This window comes from Cucurbita pepo, chromosome LG14 (assembly GCF_002806865.2).
Source record: "Cucurbita pepo subsp. pepo cultivar mu-cu-16 chromosome LG14, ASM280686v2, whole genome shotgun sequence".
In the NCBI taxonomy this organism is placed as follows: domain Eukaryota; kingdom Viridiplantae; phylum Streptophyta; class Magnoliopsida; order Cucurbitales; family Cucurbitaceae; genus Cucurbita; species Cucurbita pepo.
The window spans coordinates 3,136,016-3,152,376 of NC_036651.1; the positions used below are offsets into that span (position 1 = coordinate 3,136,016).

Consider the following 16,361-nt stretch of genomic DNA (forward strand, 5'->3'; position numbering starts at 1 on the left):
ACCTGGAGCTATAGTATGTTCCAAGGGATATATATATATATATATATTATTATAAAATATGGGTCCAACTTATATAATAAGATAAATATACAATTATATATCTGATGAATTCATATGGTTTTGAGATAATGCAATTATAAAGTCCAAAGTTCATAAGAAAATCAAATTGGGGTCATGATAGAAATTGATGGAACTTAAGGGGTGGAAATGATAGAAATAAAGTAAGAATAGGTGGGCTAGGGATACCTTTTATTTCATTTATTTGTGAAAAATCCCCATTTTATTTTTTTTTGTAATTAACACAACATTATTTGACCACCTACCAATTCTTAAAATTAAAGTTTCCTTTTTTTTTTTTTAATTTCCAAAATTCATAAGGGTAATAATGTAATAAAGCCGCTCGTTTTTGTCATGAGCCCAGATCTCCATATTCTCGAAACCTTCTTTGAAAATAGACGTTTTTTCTTTTAAATAAGCTCCAAAGTCATAACTCAGATACTTTATCGGCCACTAAACTGTCCTTTACGACGTCACAATACTGATCTTTCAAGTCCTATGCTTGATTTGTGAATGAGCCCATTTTTCTCTCTGAGTACTCTCGTCTTTTTCGAATTGCCGGATCCAAGTGAAATTTACCATTTAAACCTTACAAATTAAAAAAAAAAATTATATAAAACAAAAGACAAAAAATAAATAAATAAAGGATATAAAAAGGCATTATTTATGTTTAGAGATTTTCCAAATTGAATAATTGTAATGAAAATATAATACCAAAATTGGAATTTTCTTCTTTATTTCTCAGCCCAATTCTTTGGAAATTTTCACAAATATTTTCATTTTCAAATATATTTCTAAATTTCTATTTTTAAGAAAATATAATTATTTTAAAATTAACCATAAATTAAGGTTGACCTACTCAATCCATAAAATTTTTATTTATCAGAAGCGGAGTTGACTCAAATAAGCTCATACCGTCAATCTAAATTATATGATTGAATAAGTTAATCAAATTTTTTGAACACTAAAAAACTAAAATCAATGAATAGTCCGCGTCGCCTAAACTAATTTGAGTCGCGGGTCCTAAGAGTGGGGCTCTAGGCTTATGGCAGTCATGACTTACTGGATAGCTCGCCAGCTTGATGGACATGTTGACTAATAATAAGTCCAATAATTCAAGTATTGTCATTATCTGGTTTTTCCAACGGCCAAATAATCTAGAACAATCCAATGACCAAATATGCCCAAACACAATTTAGAACATCTAATTCAAGGCTTTAATTTGTGGGTTTTTTCATGGGGTATCTGTCATCTATTCTCGTTGGAACTTCGAGGTATCATCGAATCTCATTTATATTTATTGAGCCTTGAGCTCCCTTCAACCATTGAACAATGTCGATTGTCGTTGTCGGACAAAGGTTCGCCAGACGAGAAACAAGGAAGAGGGTGTGCACACTACGTGAGATTAGATCAATTCAATTCGATTTGTTTCATTTTTTTTTTCAGTTTCCACGTTAGAACGTGACGTTTCCCATGTTTTAAAGTTCTTTTGAGGTAAGTAGCTAATTGATTAAGCTTTTCAAGCCTTAATTTGCGTAACAATTTAAACAAAACAGGAAGCTAACTATATAAAATATAGAGAATTTAAACAAAACAGGAAGCTAACTATATAAAATATAGAGAATAATGCTTAGCTGGCTATGATACCAACCTATTGTCCTCTACTCGTCACGGTCTATCATGAATATTTGTGTATGTTTATGATGAAACCACGATGTGATTTTAGAGAATTACCAAATATTTTTAGTAGTAAATAAGTCGTTTATGGCTAGTTCACTACCCACGTGTATGTATATTATCAAGAGACTTTGGGCCTTAGGTGGGGATTTCTCTGGGTGCCCCAACTAAGCCCATCACTTCACCCCACACAAGGTGTGACATGTTAGAAATACTTTGATTTATAATAATTGACTACTACCGGTAGATGTAACCGATTGATTTTCTGTATAAACAATAAGTACCTAATTTGTCAATCTTGCACGAGATACTACCTATTAAATCCATTCGAATAAAGAAGATCATAATTAAAACATGGTCATGATCAATAATCAATTCGATCTTTATTCTAATAAGATCTTTATTCTAATAAATGTATAGTATAGAATAAATTTAAAAAATTTAAAAATAAGGATAAAGTATAATTATATATTTCAATTTCAGCAAACCATATACTTCATCACAATTACATCTGCAGATTACCACAATTATAAATTCCTTTTTCTATAAAACAAAAAGGAATTTTCAAGAGAGAAAAAAAAAGAAAAAACAAAATTAGAGACCAGTAAGAAATAATCCCCAAAAGAGAGATGAAAAGAGAAAAAGTCTTACAAAATCTACCTGGGTTTTGATTGCTTCGAGAAAAAGCTGGAATTCATGCGTGAGTTTTGAAGCTCCTTTAGCAGTAATCATGGCGTGTTAATGGCGTCTTCTTCTTTGATTTCTGTTTACCCAATTGGCGAGGTTGCTTTTGCAGTAAGCTCCAAAAGCTCGAGAATCTCTGTCCTGCTTCTCACGACTCTGTGAAAAACTTCTCTGATTTGTTGCTGTAAAGGCACTAATCCCTCCTCCAGTTTCTTGCACGTCTCCGCCAGTTCCGCCGCCATCCCTGCCACCTCCTCCAGCCGCTCCCCCTCCAACGGGAATGCGAATGAATCTGTGAATTCGATCAATGATTGACTCAGTTTCTCCATCCGTTGCATCTCTTCTAACAATCCAGCACTTCCTTTCTTCTCCTTCTTCTTCCATTCGTCTGCGATTTTCTCCTGTAGTCCGATAATCGATTGCGCCCAACTCAACTGCTTCGGCACCGGAAAGTTCGTCGGCAGGCCGCCTCTCTCCTGGCAAGGCAGCGCTGCAACTAGAGTCCACATTACGAACACCAAAACCGTACTCATTAGATAAACCGTCTGCGGCAAACTAGACGACTCACCACCGCGCGGCGCTACCAGATTCGACGACATCGCTTGAATCTGCTTTGCCGCGGACCATCCTTTCGCCATACTCCATGACAGAGACCGAAACTGCCCTGCGATTCGGTCCTTATGCTGCGGTGTGGCGGTACCGGTGCCAGGAGCACCACTACCACGACGGCCGAAAGACCAAGCCCTCTCAGTCGATTTACTGTTGGTAAAATCCTTATCCTCAACAGCCATGGAAGTAATCAACGAATTCAAAGCCCTACGCGCTCGTTTAACCTGTCCGTCTCCAATCGGGCGCTGATCGAGAGCGGAAATCGCGATTTCAGCGACTTTCTGAAACTGTCGGACCGATTCAATCCCGTGGAGAACGGCATTACAGATATCCAAAGCTTTAACAACACGATCGAGAAATTCCGGGACGAGACGATCGAGAGGGGGCTTAACAATCTGAGAAGGATCGCGGCTCATAATGAGGAGTGCCTTAAATTGAGCCTCGCAGCAGAGGAATTCATCGAGAAGCTTTCTAAGCCAGGCGATGGAGAGGATAGGATCGGAAGAAACGTCATCGGACGGCGGAGGAGGTAGTAAATCGGAAAACCGCTCGGAAACATGCTTCTGAAAAATCTCGAGATCCTCAAGCTCCTGCTCGTGAGTGCCGTCCATGGAGATGACTTGGTTTCTGCGGATGCTGATTCGGCCAAGGAAGGAGCCTTGGTATTCGGTTGCCGGCATAGTTGCAGAGGATTTTCAGAGGAAGAAGAAGAAGGAACGAATTTGCTGGTAAAAATGGAAAGGGAAGGGCGTTTTTGTAGTTTGCTTTTATTTTTTTTATTTTTTTAAATTTATTATTAATAATCAAATTATATATTATTAATAAAATAAATATTTTAGGCGACGGCTTGTTCGGGGTGAGAGAACCGGGAGACCGATTCTTCCTTTTTCTTTTTTTATTTTAAATAATAATTGGAGGATTAACTTTTTCACTTTTCCCGAAATGCCCTCGGCTTTTTACCATTATTACTTGCCTAGCTTGTTTCTGTTGTGCTAGTTATTTCAGGGCTTGGATTAATTAAATTATTTTACTGTTTTAAAAAATATTATTCAATAATTAATATATATATATATATATTATCAAAATTAATTTAAGTCAAAAAGTGAAAACTATTTAATAAATATATTAACATCGAAAATATCATATATATATATATATATATATATATATATAATTATTTCGATAAATTCAACTTCCCCTCCTTGTTTTTTTATACAAAAATAAATTATTATTATTATTATTATTATTATTGTAAAATGCAAGTTTTTATAAGAAACTTAGAACATCAATATGAACTGAGTTGATGCATTTGAAAGTGACCATAAGAAAATTATAAGAATCATACAAATAAATAAATAAATAAATAATGAATATTGATTGTGGGTCCCAACACAAAAACTCAATAAATTCATTAAGAAATTTCAGCCATTTGTTAACGTCCCCATCACCACCCCTCACCTCCACTTTTTTCCTCTTATCTTCTTCAAACTTACTTTGAAAACTTCACTCACAGACCTATTTTCTTTCTCACTATGTTCTTCTAACATTCAATTAATTATTCTTATTTAAATCATATTAATGTCGAATATTCGTTATATAAAACAAACCTGACCTTGTTAGTAAAATCGAGTACTTACTTGTAATTTTACCTAAACAATAAACGTTGAAACAAAAATTGACAAAAATTGGAATGAGAAACGCGTTTTTTATGATGCAAGGACATTTTTGTCTTTATACACATATATTTTATAACTTATTAATAATATTTATATGATATTAAATAAAAATTACAATATTAGTTAAAAAAAAAAGGAATTATAATAAATAAAATTTGTTTAAAAATAAGGATAAACTTTAAGAGCATAGGGTCACATGAGAATAATTAATAATATATTGAGACATTAATATATATTTTTTAAAACTTTTTTAAATGGTATTTTCATATTATTTTTAGTATAAAAAAACAATATTCTAATTTAAGGTATTTTTAATTTAGAATAATATTTAATTTAGAATTGTGAAAGGGGCTTAAACTAATACGTCACACATCCTAAGCAAACGCGTATAAGAATAACCAAATAACAATTAATTTAAATATATATTAAATTAAATACAAATTTAGTCATTAACTTTTTATATTCATATATATTTAATACATATTTAATTTTTCTACATTTTTTAAATTTACGTATTAATCATAAAATTTAATTTCATAGAAAATAAAACTTTAATTATCAACCATACAAAAATCAATATATTTTTTTTATTTTAAAATTTTGAAATCTTCTGCCTACAAATTTAAAATTTCATAACAAACTACTTGTAATTACATTAAAATATTTAATTAGATTAAATTATTTTACAAATTCTCAGATGCCATTAAATACCCGAATTAAAATTTTTAAAAACTTCGTTTAATCTAAATATTCATAGTATTTGCAGTACTATATAATATATCTCGAAAGCTTAATATTAAGAATTAAATTTAAAATTGTTATTATTTATTGTAATTAATATTAACTTTAATTGGGAGTGTATATCTTTATCAATATTTCAAAAATATCCAAATGAATATTGGGAGTGAACTTTTAGGAGATATGTGGGAAATAATTGGTGGTGGAGAGTTAGTTTAAAAATAAAATAAAATAAAAAAAAAACAGAAAAAAAAAAAACATAAAGCCGACAATAGAGAAACTTATTATTGACATTGTCATATGGACGGTTGGCCTAAAAATATTAACATTGTTATGTTTTTTTTTTTAAATTAAAATATTTATAGTAATTTTATTGGATTTTAGTTATTATATAATATTTGTTGTGAAGAAGTATAATTTTATTAAAAAAAAATCCCGACAACCGAACACAATCCAAGAATAGAGATAAAAGGGTTTAATTGAGTTGTGAAATCTATTCGAGTTGTGTGGGTCATTGACCCTACCCATCTGAAATTTTGAATTGGTTCATGAAATTTGTTAAACCTAACCCGTGTATACCCTTATTCACAAGGTACTTATATGGAATACGAGAACTTACCTCATTTTATTTATTTTTTAATATATAAATAAAAATTTTATGATTTAATACGTATTTTAAAATAATAATAATGAGGAATAATTTTTAATGGCTAATAGCTTTGTCCATATAAAATTAAATAGAAAATTTATTATAAATGGAAATTACAGCATGGAATAAAATTTGAAATTTAACCTAGACACGTGTCGGTGCGGATATCTGGGTGCCCATCTCCTACTTTGTCCCTCCCGTACCCGATCCAGCTAATTCTACATGGGCCAGAGGCCCAAGCCAACGCAGCCCAGCGGCCCACTTAACACTCACAAACCCTAGAAGCTTTTCACGGCTGCTCCTGCTCCATCTCTTTTCACGGCTGCTCCTGTTCCTGCTCCTGCTCCTCATTCTTCTCGCCTCTTGCCTCGACTGCTGCTGTCTTCAGTTCTTCCTGAACTTCAACCATGGTACCTCTCTTCTTCTTCTAATTTTTTCTCTATCACTGCGTCTAATTTATGTTTGTTTCAGTTCTCTGGGTTTTAGAGTAATGGGGTATTTCAAAAGGAATCGATCTGGGAGTTGGAATTGTTACCCAATTGTGTAGTTTGAATTGTTGTAGTGGTTTAATTTTGAATTCGGCTGAGAAGGCTATATTTTAGTTTAGGGTTTAGTGTTTGGCCTCTCATTTTTCAGTTGATTCTGTTCTTCAGATTATTTCAGAGAAGAACCGTAGGGAGATCTCCAAGTATCTCTTTCAAGGTATAACCAAACTCGATCACTCTTAAGCTAGCGTTTTTATTTTCAGTTTTCTGATTCGAGGATGATTGTGTGATTTTATTTATTTGTATTGTTATGATTTCAGAGGGGGTTTGTTTTGCCAAGAAGGACTACAATTTGGCCAAGCACCCAGAAATCGATGTGCCTAATTTGCAGGTTATTAAGCTGATGCAGAGCTTCAAGTCCAAGGAATATGTGCGCGAGACATTTGCATGGATGCATTACTACTGGTACCTCACCAACGATGGCATTGAGTTCCTCAGAACTTACCTCAATCTTCCTTCTGAAATTGTCCCTGCTACCTTGAAGAAACAAGCTAAGCCCGCTGGTAGGCCCTTTGGTGGACCACCCGGTGATCGCCCACGGTATAAATTATATCTACAATGCTGATTAATTCATTGCGGTTTATTGCTGATAGATCTGTGTTCTTGATCTACGGATTGTAGATAGTCGCAGATTTATAGGTGGATGTGTATTTGCATAGCTGTTTGTGTAATTTGCATGTGTTTTGTTATTTTGCAAGCTGTATTTATTCTTATCAGCATTCTGATTGAATTTTGGTGATTCTTATGAATCAGGGGTCCACCTCGTTTTGAGGGTGGTGAGAGGAGGTTTGGTGACCGTGATGGTTACCGTGGAGGTCCTCGTGGACCTGCTGGCGAGTTTGGGGGTGACAAGGGAGGAGCTCCTGCAGATTACAGGCCTTCTTTTGGGGTAATTATTTTATATAATCGTGCTATCCGTAATATGGTTGATGATTCCACATAAAAAATGCTGTTTTTTTACTGCTTTTGTTCTACCCTTGGGGTGGTTATTGTAGAGCGTTATTAAAAGCCATACAATCTTTGTTCATCTATATAGTTAGAGTTTTACTTAGGGTAACACCATTCTGCATGGTAAAATGGTAGTTAGAGTTTTACTTAGGGTAACAGCATTGTGCATGGTAAAATGGTTTTGATATTCTCGAGTAGGCTGGATTACATCTTATTGTTATAGATTAGTCTCTTCATCTGTTGATGCTTTCCTCCGTAAGTGCTTCCTAATCAGTTTGTCTGAGCAGTTAATAACTTGGATTAAAATGTTTAATAGTAGTGATCTTTGGCTTTTTCATGTCTTTGTCTCTGTTCACTAGCAATATAATGATTTTCTAGGGATAAACCTGTGATATCCCATATCGGTTGGAAAGGAGAACGAAACATTCCTTATAAGTGTGTGGAAACCTCTTCCTAATAGATGCGTTTTAAAACCCTGAGGGAATGGGAAAGTCCAAAGAGGACAGTATGACTGTTACAAAGTTGACTATTTTCCATTGAGGTTTTAGGTGAACATAAGAGTCTAGTGGCGAGAATCGCCTCTTATCCACGGATGAATACTTGTAATAGAAAAATGGGTAGCTGAAATGTTTGAAATGTCATAAAAACTTGATTTTTTGGGTCCGGTATTCCGATCACGGTATTATATGGTCACGGAAGTTATTTTGAATGAATTTTAACTTTATGATGGACCTCGATGTGATCTTTAATGTAAGTTCGATTAAAAGAAGTTTGACACGGTTATGTTCATTGTTGTTCTACCCTAAAAAATTTCTCAGGGTCCTGGTGGAAGGCCGGGATTTGGCCGTGGAGCTGGTAGCTATGGCGGAGGAGCTGCAGCAAGCTCAAACCTTCCATGAAAAGCATGATCTTAGAAGCAGTTTAATGAATTTTCAGTGGAAAGAGTTAGCAGCAGCTTGACTGAAGAGTTCATTAGCATTTTTTCCCCCTTTCATTTAGCTTTGGGAATCTTATTAATGTCAAATTTTCATTGTGCAAATTGAAGTTGACTTTAAAACACACCACTACTTTGCAAGTATAAATTTTGTTCTTCCCCTTTGACCGTCTTTTATTACTGTTTTAAGCAGATTCTTGTAGTTTTAATTAAACTGCATTTTTTATACATTTTATTTTTATTAAGATTGCTGATTATTTAATAGCTCATATAATTCTACAACCTTCTACTTTAATATATAATAGGCTTCCTACGATGTACTTATTTTGTATGTTAAAAAAGTCTAAAATAATATTTTAACTAAACTATTATTATTATTATATCAATTGTGATGAAATTAACTTCAAACTAACAAAATATATATATATATATATATATATATATATATATATATATGCATATTGGGTGAAGCTTAGTCCTTTGGACCTTTCAATCTCGCAACTTAATTCGGGTCAACGAAGTCAACTTCTTTTCTTGCCGCTGAAGGAAGGATCGGGGTTCATCATATTGAAAAGTGGCATGACTTGCTTTAACCGAAGGGGAGAAAGAAGGGAGTACGAAAGAAAGACTGATTGGAAGAAAGAAGGCATGACTTGCTTTAACCGAAGGGGAGAAAGAAGGGAGTACGAAAGAAAGACTGATTGGAAGACAGGGCCATTCTTCAACTCTGATTGGAAGACACCGAAGGAAGGGTCAGGGTTCATCATACTGAAAAGTGGCATGACTTGCTTTAACCTGGGCCTTTCTTCAACTCCCTCAGGGTCGAAGGAAGGATCAAGGTTCATCATATTGAAAAGTGGCATGACTTGCTTTAACTGGGGGCCTTTCTTCAACTCCCTCAGGGTTTAACATCCATAAAGTCACGCAGCGAGCTATCAAACAATCAGTCGTTAAAACTCCAGTAAAGAGAGCATAGACAGGTGCTACTATATATATATATATTTATTTATTTATTTATTGTTAGTTTGATATTTATAGGATTCAAATAAGTTAAATTGAAGAAAATATAGAAATTAAAACTGTTTAAAATATAAGACTAAAAATTAGAACCATGATTTATTTACCATAAATGGTAAATATAAATAATTAAGAAAATATCAGATATATTTAAATTGTAAATATAAATAATTAAGAAAATATCAGATATAGTTTTATAGATAATTTTATTTTTCATTTTTGTAGTTATTGAACTAAAAAAAAAAAAGGTAAAAAGGGAATTCAAATTTATAAATTAAATATATATAACTTTTTTCATTCATCGAATAATAATAATAATAATAATAAAAAATGGAGACATTTTATCCCAACGGATAGGGTTCGAACCCGGGTTGGAATTTGGGTTTGCTCAGCGATGGAAATTCGTCGGTTCGAACCCGTTTTAACCTTCCTCGAAGCACACATCCCCCATATCTCTCTCTCGCGCGCTTTCCCAATTCTAGCCTCCATCTTCCTTCTTCTCGATCTCCATAGCTGCACAGAGGCGAACTCCATTCAACAATCCATTCCATTACGTATACTACAGATTGTTAAACATCGTCCCGCGATCCACCGTCGTCTTATCCACGGCGGTCGATTCTGTTCTCTTTAACCGATGCAATTTGTGGTATTCTAGTTACTACCCTTTTCTTTTTTTGCGTATTTTCAATTGTTGGTTGGACTTGATGCGATGCCCGTCGTATTGATTTTCATGGGTGAATCTATTTTGATGATTTCTATCGTTGTTTTTGTTGTTAGGGTTGGGTATAATTGAAACTCTGAGGGGATTCGGATTCGATGGCGTTGCAAGAAAAACTAGATAGGTTTAAGAGACAGCAAGAAAGATGTCAGACTACCTTGTCTGGCATTGCTGCATCCAAGACTACTACTACTACACCCAGGTTTACGCCTGCTCCAGCCGCTTCAAGACCTCCGGCTCCTGCTATAAAATTTTCAAATGACACTGAGAGACTTCAACACATTAACAGCATAAGGAAATCCCCAGTCGGGGCTCAGATCAAGAGGGTTATTGACCTGCTTCTGGAGGTTCACACCTATCGCCCATCTTTCTTATTTCCCCCTTTTTGTTTTCTTACTTATACCTTATCTGCTTTACCTGGACTATTGTGTTCGATCGAATTCTTTGGAAGGCTGTGTATAGGGTAGGATTTAGTGCATGTTTTTGGGAGTGATTTTAAAAGGGCTAAAATTACTTTTGCCATGTTCATCAAAAGGACTCTAAAAACATGTTTTTTATAATTCAAAATAAATTTAATGTTTGATTTTGTACGAATATGTAATTTTCATAACATCAAAATTAATTTTCAAGTATTAAAAACATGTTTTTAGTGTTTTTTTTTTTAATATAAGAAGTGTTTTTAACTATCTCAAAGTCACTCCCAAACATGTCATGTTAATAGACACAGATAGATTCAAAATGAGCTGACCTTATGCTGAAATTTATCATATTTCTTGTTTTTAGTCTGTCCAAATTTTGCTAAATTCGATACATGTCTTTCTGAATGATCAATTTTTGAACCGGGAGATTTGGCTGGTTTGAGTACTTTTTCAGGTAGTGAAACTTGTGATTGCCCGTTAAGATGGCAAGAGGAGCTAGGATCCTCTTTAATGGCTTTTATGTGGTCGTTTTCCTTACTTTGTGTTGGTGAAAAAAAATGCATTTGAACATGCCAATCCCCTTCCCGTACTCTCTGGTTTTGAATTGGCTGTGGAAAAGCTAAAAAAAGTCCTGAAATGCATTCTCTCTACTGTTAGTTAATTCAAACCTCAGGGGTATGTTACAATCTTACAGCTTGCTTATTGTGCATGTTAACAGACAAGACAAGCCTTTACACCTGAGCAAATCAATGAATCATGTTATGTTGATATAAATTCCAACAAAGCTGTCTTTGATAGTTTGCGGAATAACCCAAAGGTGCACTATGATGGGAGGCGTTTCTCTTACAAGGTAATTTAATTTTTCAAGCACCTGTATAATTTGCATGAACTTGTTCTTGTTTGGTTTAAAAGTTTAAACATTCAAGATGATGTTTTTTCCTCTTTTTTCTGTTTTTGATGTATTCAGTCCAAGCATGATCTGAAGGATAAGAATCAACTTCTTTACTTGATTCGGAAATTTCCAGAAGGCATTGCTGTCATTGATCTCAAGGATTCTTATCCAAGTGTTATGGAAGATTTGCAAGTATGTGTAATTGAGAATTTTTTTTTTTATATGCTTTCCCCGTTTTAAATTCGAAAAAGTGAAAATAACATATCACCCTTGGATGACGCTCTCCTCATTTGAACTGCTTGGGTAACAACCTTTGTGAAGCTTAATATACTGACTATTTTGGACATCAAATGTCTAGTGTAAATTTTGAGATTTTAAGGCTGTGTATTTTCTTTGCACAATAATTGGAATTATAAGTAGTTTACAATTCTAATTACTCTGGAGATTAGTGCAAGAGTCTGTTGAGACCTGGATTCTTATTTGTATACGATATTAAACATAGTGTAAATTAAAGTCATTAAGATATTAAGTTTTGATTTGTCCAATAAAAGGGGTATTTTGGACCTGGATTCTTATTTGTATACGATATTAAACATAGTGTAAATTAAAGTCATTAAGATATTAAGTTTTGATTTGTCCAATAAAAGGGGTATTTTGGACCTGGATTCTTATTTGTATACGATATTAAACATAGTGTAAATTAAAGTCATTAAGATATTAAGTTTTGATTTGTCCAATAAAAGGGGTATTTTGGACCTGGATTCTTATTTGTATACGATATTAAACATAGTGTAAATTAAAGTCATTAAGATATTAAGTTTTGATTTGTCCAATAAAAGGGGTATTTTGAGAGTTTATGAAAAACAACTTTCTTTGGTAGCTGCTGAATGGTGATTTTGGGTACCCAATAACCTTAAACGAAAATAGAAGGAAATATTTGTTTACCAAACTAGCTGTGAGGAAAGCCCCCAATGTCCTTCGCTAGTATACCCTTGTGTTTTCTTTCCTCGTTTTTTCTTCTCTTCTCTCCATTCCTCCAGTTCCAGACTGATTTTAGAGAAAGTTCGTTTCTTCCTACAGAAATCTGATTGATGCCTGTATGGCTTGCTAACTATTCATGTCAATGTTCTGGGTTCTTGGTCATGTTATACCTCACAAGTCAGCTTGTTTAATTCTCTTCCAGGTTAGACTGTAGTGTCTCCTTGTACACTAGAAGGCTTTGTTCATTCAACAATTCCTGTTTAAGGCTATTGTGAAAACCTTGGCTGGTAGCTTGAAGATTGAAATGAGTCCTTTCTAATACGATTTCTAACACTCAAGGTGCCTTTATAGCCGGTTGGAAAATTTTAGACCAAGTGCTTATAGCTAATGAAGCTATTGAGGACCATAAGGAAACGAAAGGAAAGAAGAGGGGATTATCTTTAAAATTGACTTTGAGTAAGTTGATGATCATGTGGATTGGGACTTTTTGGACAAAGCTTTAGGGAAGAAAGTTTTTTGGGGTTAAATGGAGAGGTAAAATGTATAATTGTATTAGGTCAGTTAATTTTTTCATTTTTGTCAACGGGAGGTCTAGAGGTAAGATTTCAACAATGAGAGGCCTTAGACAAGGGGGTTCTCTTTCTCCTTTTCTCTTTATCTTGGTGGTGGATGTCGTGTAGATGAGTATCAGCTGGTGTGGATAAGGGTGTTTTCAAGAGTTTTAAGGTGGGCAAGGACTTAGTCTATCTTTCGCTTCTTCAGTTTGCGGACAGTTATGACCTTCGAGTGGGGAGTCGAGGGGTGAATGTAAATTCCTCTGGAAAGCTATATCTTCAAGTCTTCCCTCTTTTTCTCAATTCATTAATTGTTTTTTGGGAGACAAACTTTGGGTGATTTTTCCCCTCATCTCTACTTTCTCTCGGATAAGAAGTTACATCGGGTGGCTTCGGTGTTGTCATCTACTGACCAATCTTCTTTGATTTCTTTGCACTTTCGTCACCCTCTATCAGATAGAGAGGAGGTTGAGGTGATAGATCTTCTTTTTATCCTTCAAGACCGGCCCTGGGAGGAGGGATGTTAGAAATTAGAAGGTGGTCCCCTGATCCTAATAGATGATTCTCTTGTCATTCCTTCTTCAACCTTTTATCCTCTCCCCCTGCTTAATCGGCTAATCGGCTGCTCTTGAGGCGATAGTCTTCTCCCCTTTACGGAAGATAAAAGTTACAGAAAATGTAAAGGTTTTTTCTTGGCAGGTTTTATTAGGGCGAGTCAATACCTTAGATTGTGTCCAAAGGCATTTCTCCTTCGCCTTGTTTCCGCAATCGTGCATTCTCTGTAGGAGGGATCATGATGATCCTAGTCACTTGTTGTGGGAGTGCCAGTTCGTGAATTACCATTAGGACCGNGTGGTCCCCTGATCCTAATAGATGATTCTCTTGTCATTCCTTCTTCAACCTTTTATCCTCTCCCCCTGCTTAATCGGCTAATCGGCTGCTCTTGAGGCGATAGTCTTCTCCCCTTTACGGAAGATAAAAGTTACAGAAAATGTAAAGGTTTTTTCTTGGCAGGTTTTATTAGGGCGAGTCAATACCTTAGATTGTGTCCAAAGGCATTTCTCCTTTGCCTTGTTTCCGCAATCGTGCATTCTCTGTAGGAGGGATCATGATGATCCTAGTCACTTGTTGTGGAAGTGCCAGTTCGTGAATTACCATTAAGACCAGTGGCAGAGTTCTTTAGGGGTTATTGGGGCTCGGAATAGGGATGGGTGTTCTTTTTTGAAAGAGGTGGCTTTGCACTTCCCTTTTAGGGAGAAGCGTATAGTATTTTGTCAGGCAAGCTTCCTTGCTATTTTGTGTGATGTTTGGTTGGAGCGTAAGAGTAGAATTTGTAGGGATGTGGGGAAATCTAGAGTGGAGGTTTGGGGGTTGGTGAGCTTTAATGCTTCCATTTGGGCTTCGGTCACTAAACCGTTTTGTAAGTATGATACCGGTCTTGTTTTTTGTTCACTCTTGTNTACTACTCGATATGAAACTTTATTAACTTTACTGAAGAACGAGACTTTTAATTAAGATCCAAAGTTAAAAATAAAAAATAATAAAAAAAATAATAATAAAAAAAAACTATTTCTAGTTGAAGGGAAGATATCTCGTTCTTTAACATGCTTACGTGGACCTGTCTTTTGCCAGCACGATGCTTGCTTCTCTCTCAACTTTGAAAGTTAAAAATTGAAATCAAAGGATTTAACCCCATGATTTATAATCCTCGTCAAAACTAATGGATTTTCTAACGAGGAGCAAAGTTTTCACTGAAAAACATGAAATAATTGAAAGAGCAAACAAAAGTACAATCCAATAAGAGGAGCCAATTTGAGATTAACCAAACGAAAAAGAGTCCAATCTAAAAGAATAAGGTCTAACAATAGTTACAACAAGTCTTGGAAACCAATGTCCAAAGGGAAGCATTATTCTTATGGTTGATGCATCTAAGCTGTAGTTGAGAATTTTCAGAAATATACTAGAATTGCTTTTGGTATAAAACTTGTACCATTAAGCTAAAAAAAGGTGGTAGGGTCCAAAAATCCATGTCACAACAACTTCAGTTCCTCGAAGTGATCTTGGTAACCAGAGTAAAACATTTGAGGCTAGTATGAAGATGAAGAACTTGAAGATAACATGTTATTGAGCTTGAAGACTTTGGTATGGCATTCAGAGATTCATTATGACTTAAGTTATGTCAACTTCCCAAATAATGTTTGAAAAATCAACAGTACAAGCATTCTTCATGATATTAGTGAAAAAAGATGAACTTTCCTTGCGCTTGTGGATCAGTTTATCAGTTATTGAGAGAAGTAATTATTTTATTTCACTAGTAGATTACTATGGAAGTTCTGTTAGAATTTGGTTCTTTTTATTGTAAATATCTGATACGTCCATATTTATCTGATACGTCACGAGTTTTACTTATAGGTATTGATTTGGAGGTTGTTTCTTGTAAAGTATGTCTATTTGTTTCCATACTTGTTGATCACCAGTTTTTTGGCCTCCCCAACTTTATGAACTTTGTTTTGATGGAACCGTCTTCTTTGCTTATTAATGAATGGAAAGCACATGGATGTACTCTTCTTTGGTTATATAATGAATGGAAAACACAGTCCATTAGCTTTGCATAATCCTTTCCCCTCTTGTTTAGGCCCTAAAAGCCTCAGGCCAGGTTTGGCTTCTCTCGAACTTTGATTCACAAGAAGATATTGCATACCCAAATGACCCTCGAATTCAAATCAAAGTAGACGATGATCTGAAGCAACTGTTTCGGGAAATTGAATTACCTCGTGATATGCTCGATGTTGAAAAGGATCTGCAGAAGAATGGGATGAAGCCTGCTACCAACACTGCAAAGAGGCGAGCCAATGCACAAAACGTGGCGTCCTCGAAACCAAAGCCGAAGAAAAAGAAGCAAGAGATCAGCAAGAGGACCAAGCTCACCAATGCACATCTTCCGGAGCTCTTCAAGAATTAAAGAACCATATGCTCTTATACTGTCATCTGTGGGCTGATATGCGTAGTCCAAGGACTCTGTAGATAGCATTCAACCATCCATCCATCCATCCCTACTGTTTGATGTATTGCCTTTTGTGAATGTTCTGCCTTTACTTCAAGTAATTGAATAATTTGAATATAAGAGAGAGAGGTTCATTCAACTAGACATATGACATTACAAGTTGATCATTTGTGCAAACTTCTAAATTCTATAATTTCAAGTTCATTTTATTTTAGAACAGTTGATATGTCCATTACATTCATTTGCCACAGCCCTATTT

At 34.8% G+C, this 16,361-nt stretch overlaps 3 protein-coding genes across 4 annotated transcripts; 2 read left to right on the forward strand and 1 right to left on the reverse strand.

Moving 5' to 3' along the window:
* Positions 1-2,182: 2,182 nt before the first annotated feature.
* On the reverse strand, positions 2,183-3,778 carry LOC111809794. Its single transcript, XM_023696222.1, has one exon. The coding sequence runs from the start codon at positions 3,705-3,707 to the stop codon at positions 2,502-2,504; it is 1,206 nt and encodes a 401-aa protein (XP_023551990.1). The 5' UTR covers positions 3,708-3,778; the 3' UTR covers positions 2,183-2,501.
* Positions 3,779-6,383: 2,605 nt separating this feature from the next.
* Positions 6,384-8,689, forward strand: LOC111810727 (40S ribosomal protein S10-1-like). 2 transcript variants are annotated; one of them, XM_023697486.1, is made up of 6 exons: positions 6,384-6,500; positions 6,744-6,792; positions 6,896-7,175; positions 7,389-7,524; positions 8,402-8,493; positions 8,556-8,689. In XM_023697486.1, exons 1-5 carry the CDS (start codon positions 6,498-6,500, stop codon positions 8,480-8,482), a joined length of 549 nt encoding a protein of 182 aa, XP_023553254.1. In that variant the 5' UTR covers positions 6,384-6,497; the 3' UTR covers positions 8,483-8,493; positions 8,556-8,689. The 2 variants fall into 2 exon arrangements, with proteins under 2 accessions (XP_023553254.1, XP_023553253.1); XM_023697485.1 differs by having other exon boundaries at positions 8,402-8,689.
* Positions 8,690-9,966: 1,277 nt separating this feature from the next.
* LOC111809950 (general transcription factor IIE subunit 2-like) lies at positions 9,967-16,321 on the forward strand. The gene is made up of 5 exons (XM_023696439.1): positions 9,967-10,180; positions 10,312-10,599; positions 11,390-11,521; positions 11,639-11,755; positions 15,734-16,321. Exons 2-5 carry the CDS (start codon positions 10,351-10,353, stop codon positions 16,058-16,060), a joined length of 825 nt encoding a protein of 274 aa, XP_023552207.1. The 5' UTR covers positions 9,967-10,180; positions 10,312-10,350; the 3' UTR covers positions 16,061-16,321.
* Positions 16,322-16,361: the final 40 nt, after the last annotated feature.

Bases quoted from the DNA above. Each gene is read 5' to 3' on its own strand.
- LOC111810727 (XM_023697485.1), top strand. The intron at 6,793-6,895 runs GTATAACCAAAC...TTATGATTTCAG, and splicing joins CTCCAAGTATCTCTTTCAAG to AGGGGGTTTGTTTTGCCAAG. The intron at 7,525-8,401 runs GTAATTATTTTA...AAAATTTCTCAG, and splicing joins ATTACAGGCCTTCTTTTGGG to GGTCCTGGTGGAAGGCCGGG.
- LOC111809794 (XM_023696222.1), bottom strand. From the start codon at position 3,707: ATGCCGGCAACCGAATACCAAGGCTCCTTCCTTGGCCGAATCAGCATC.
- LOC111809950 (XM_023696439.1), top strand. From the start codon at position 10,351: ATGGCGTTGCAAGAAAAACTAGATAGGTTTAAGAGACAGCAAGAAAGA. The intron at 11,522-11,638 runs GTAATTTAATTT...TGATGTATTCAG, and splicing joins GGAGGCGTTTCTCTTACAAG to TCCAAGCATGATCTGAAGGA. The intron at 11,756-15,733 runs GTATGTGTAATT...CCTCTTGTTTAG, and splicing joins GTGTTATGGAAGATTTGCAA to GCCCTAAAAGCCTCAGGCCA.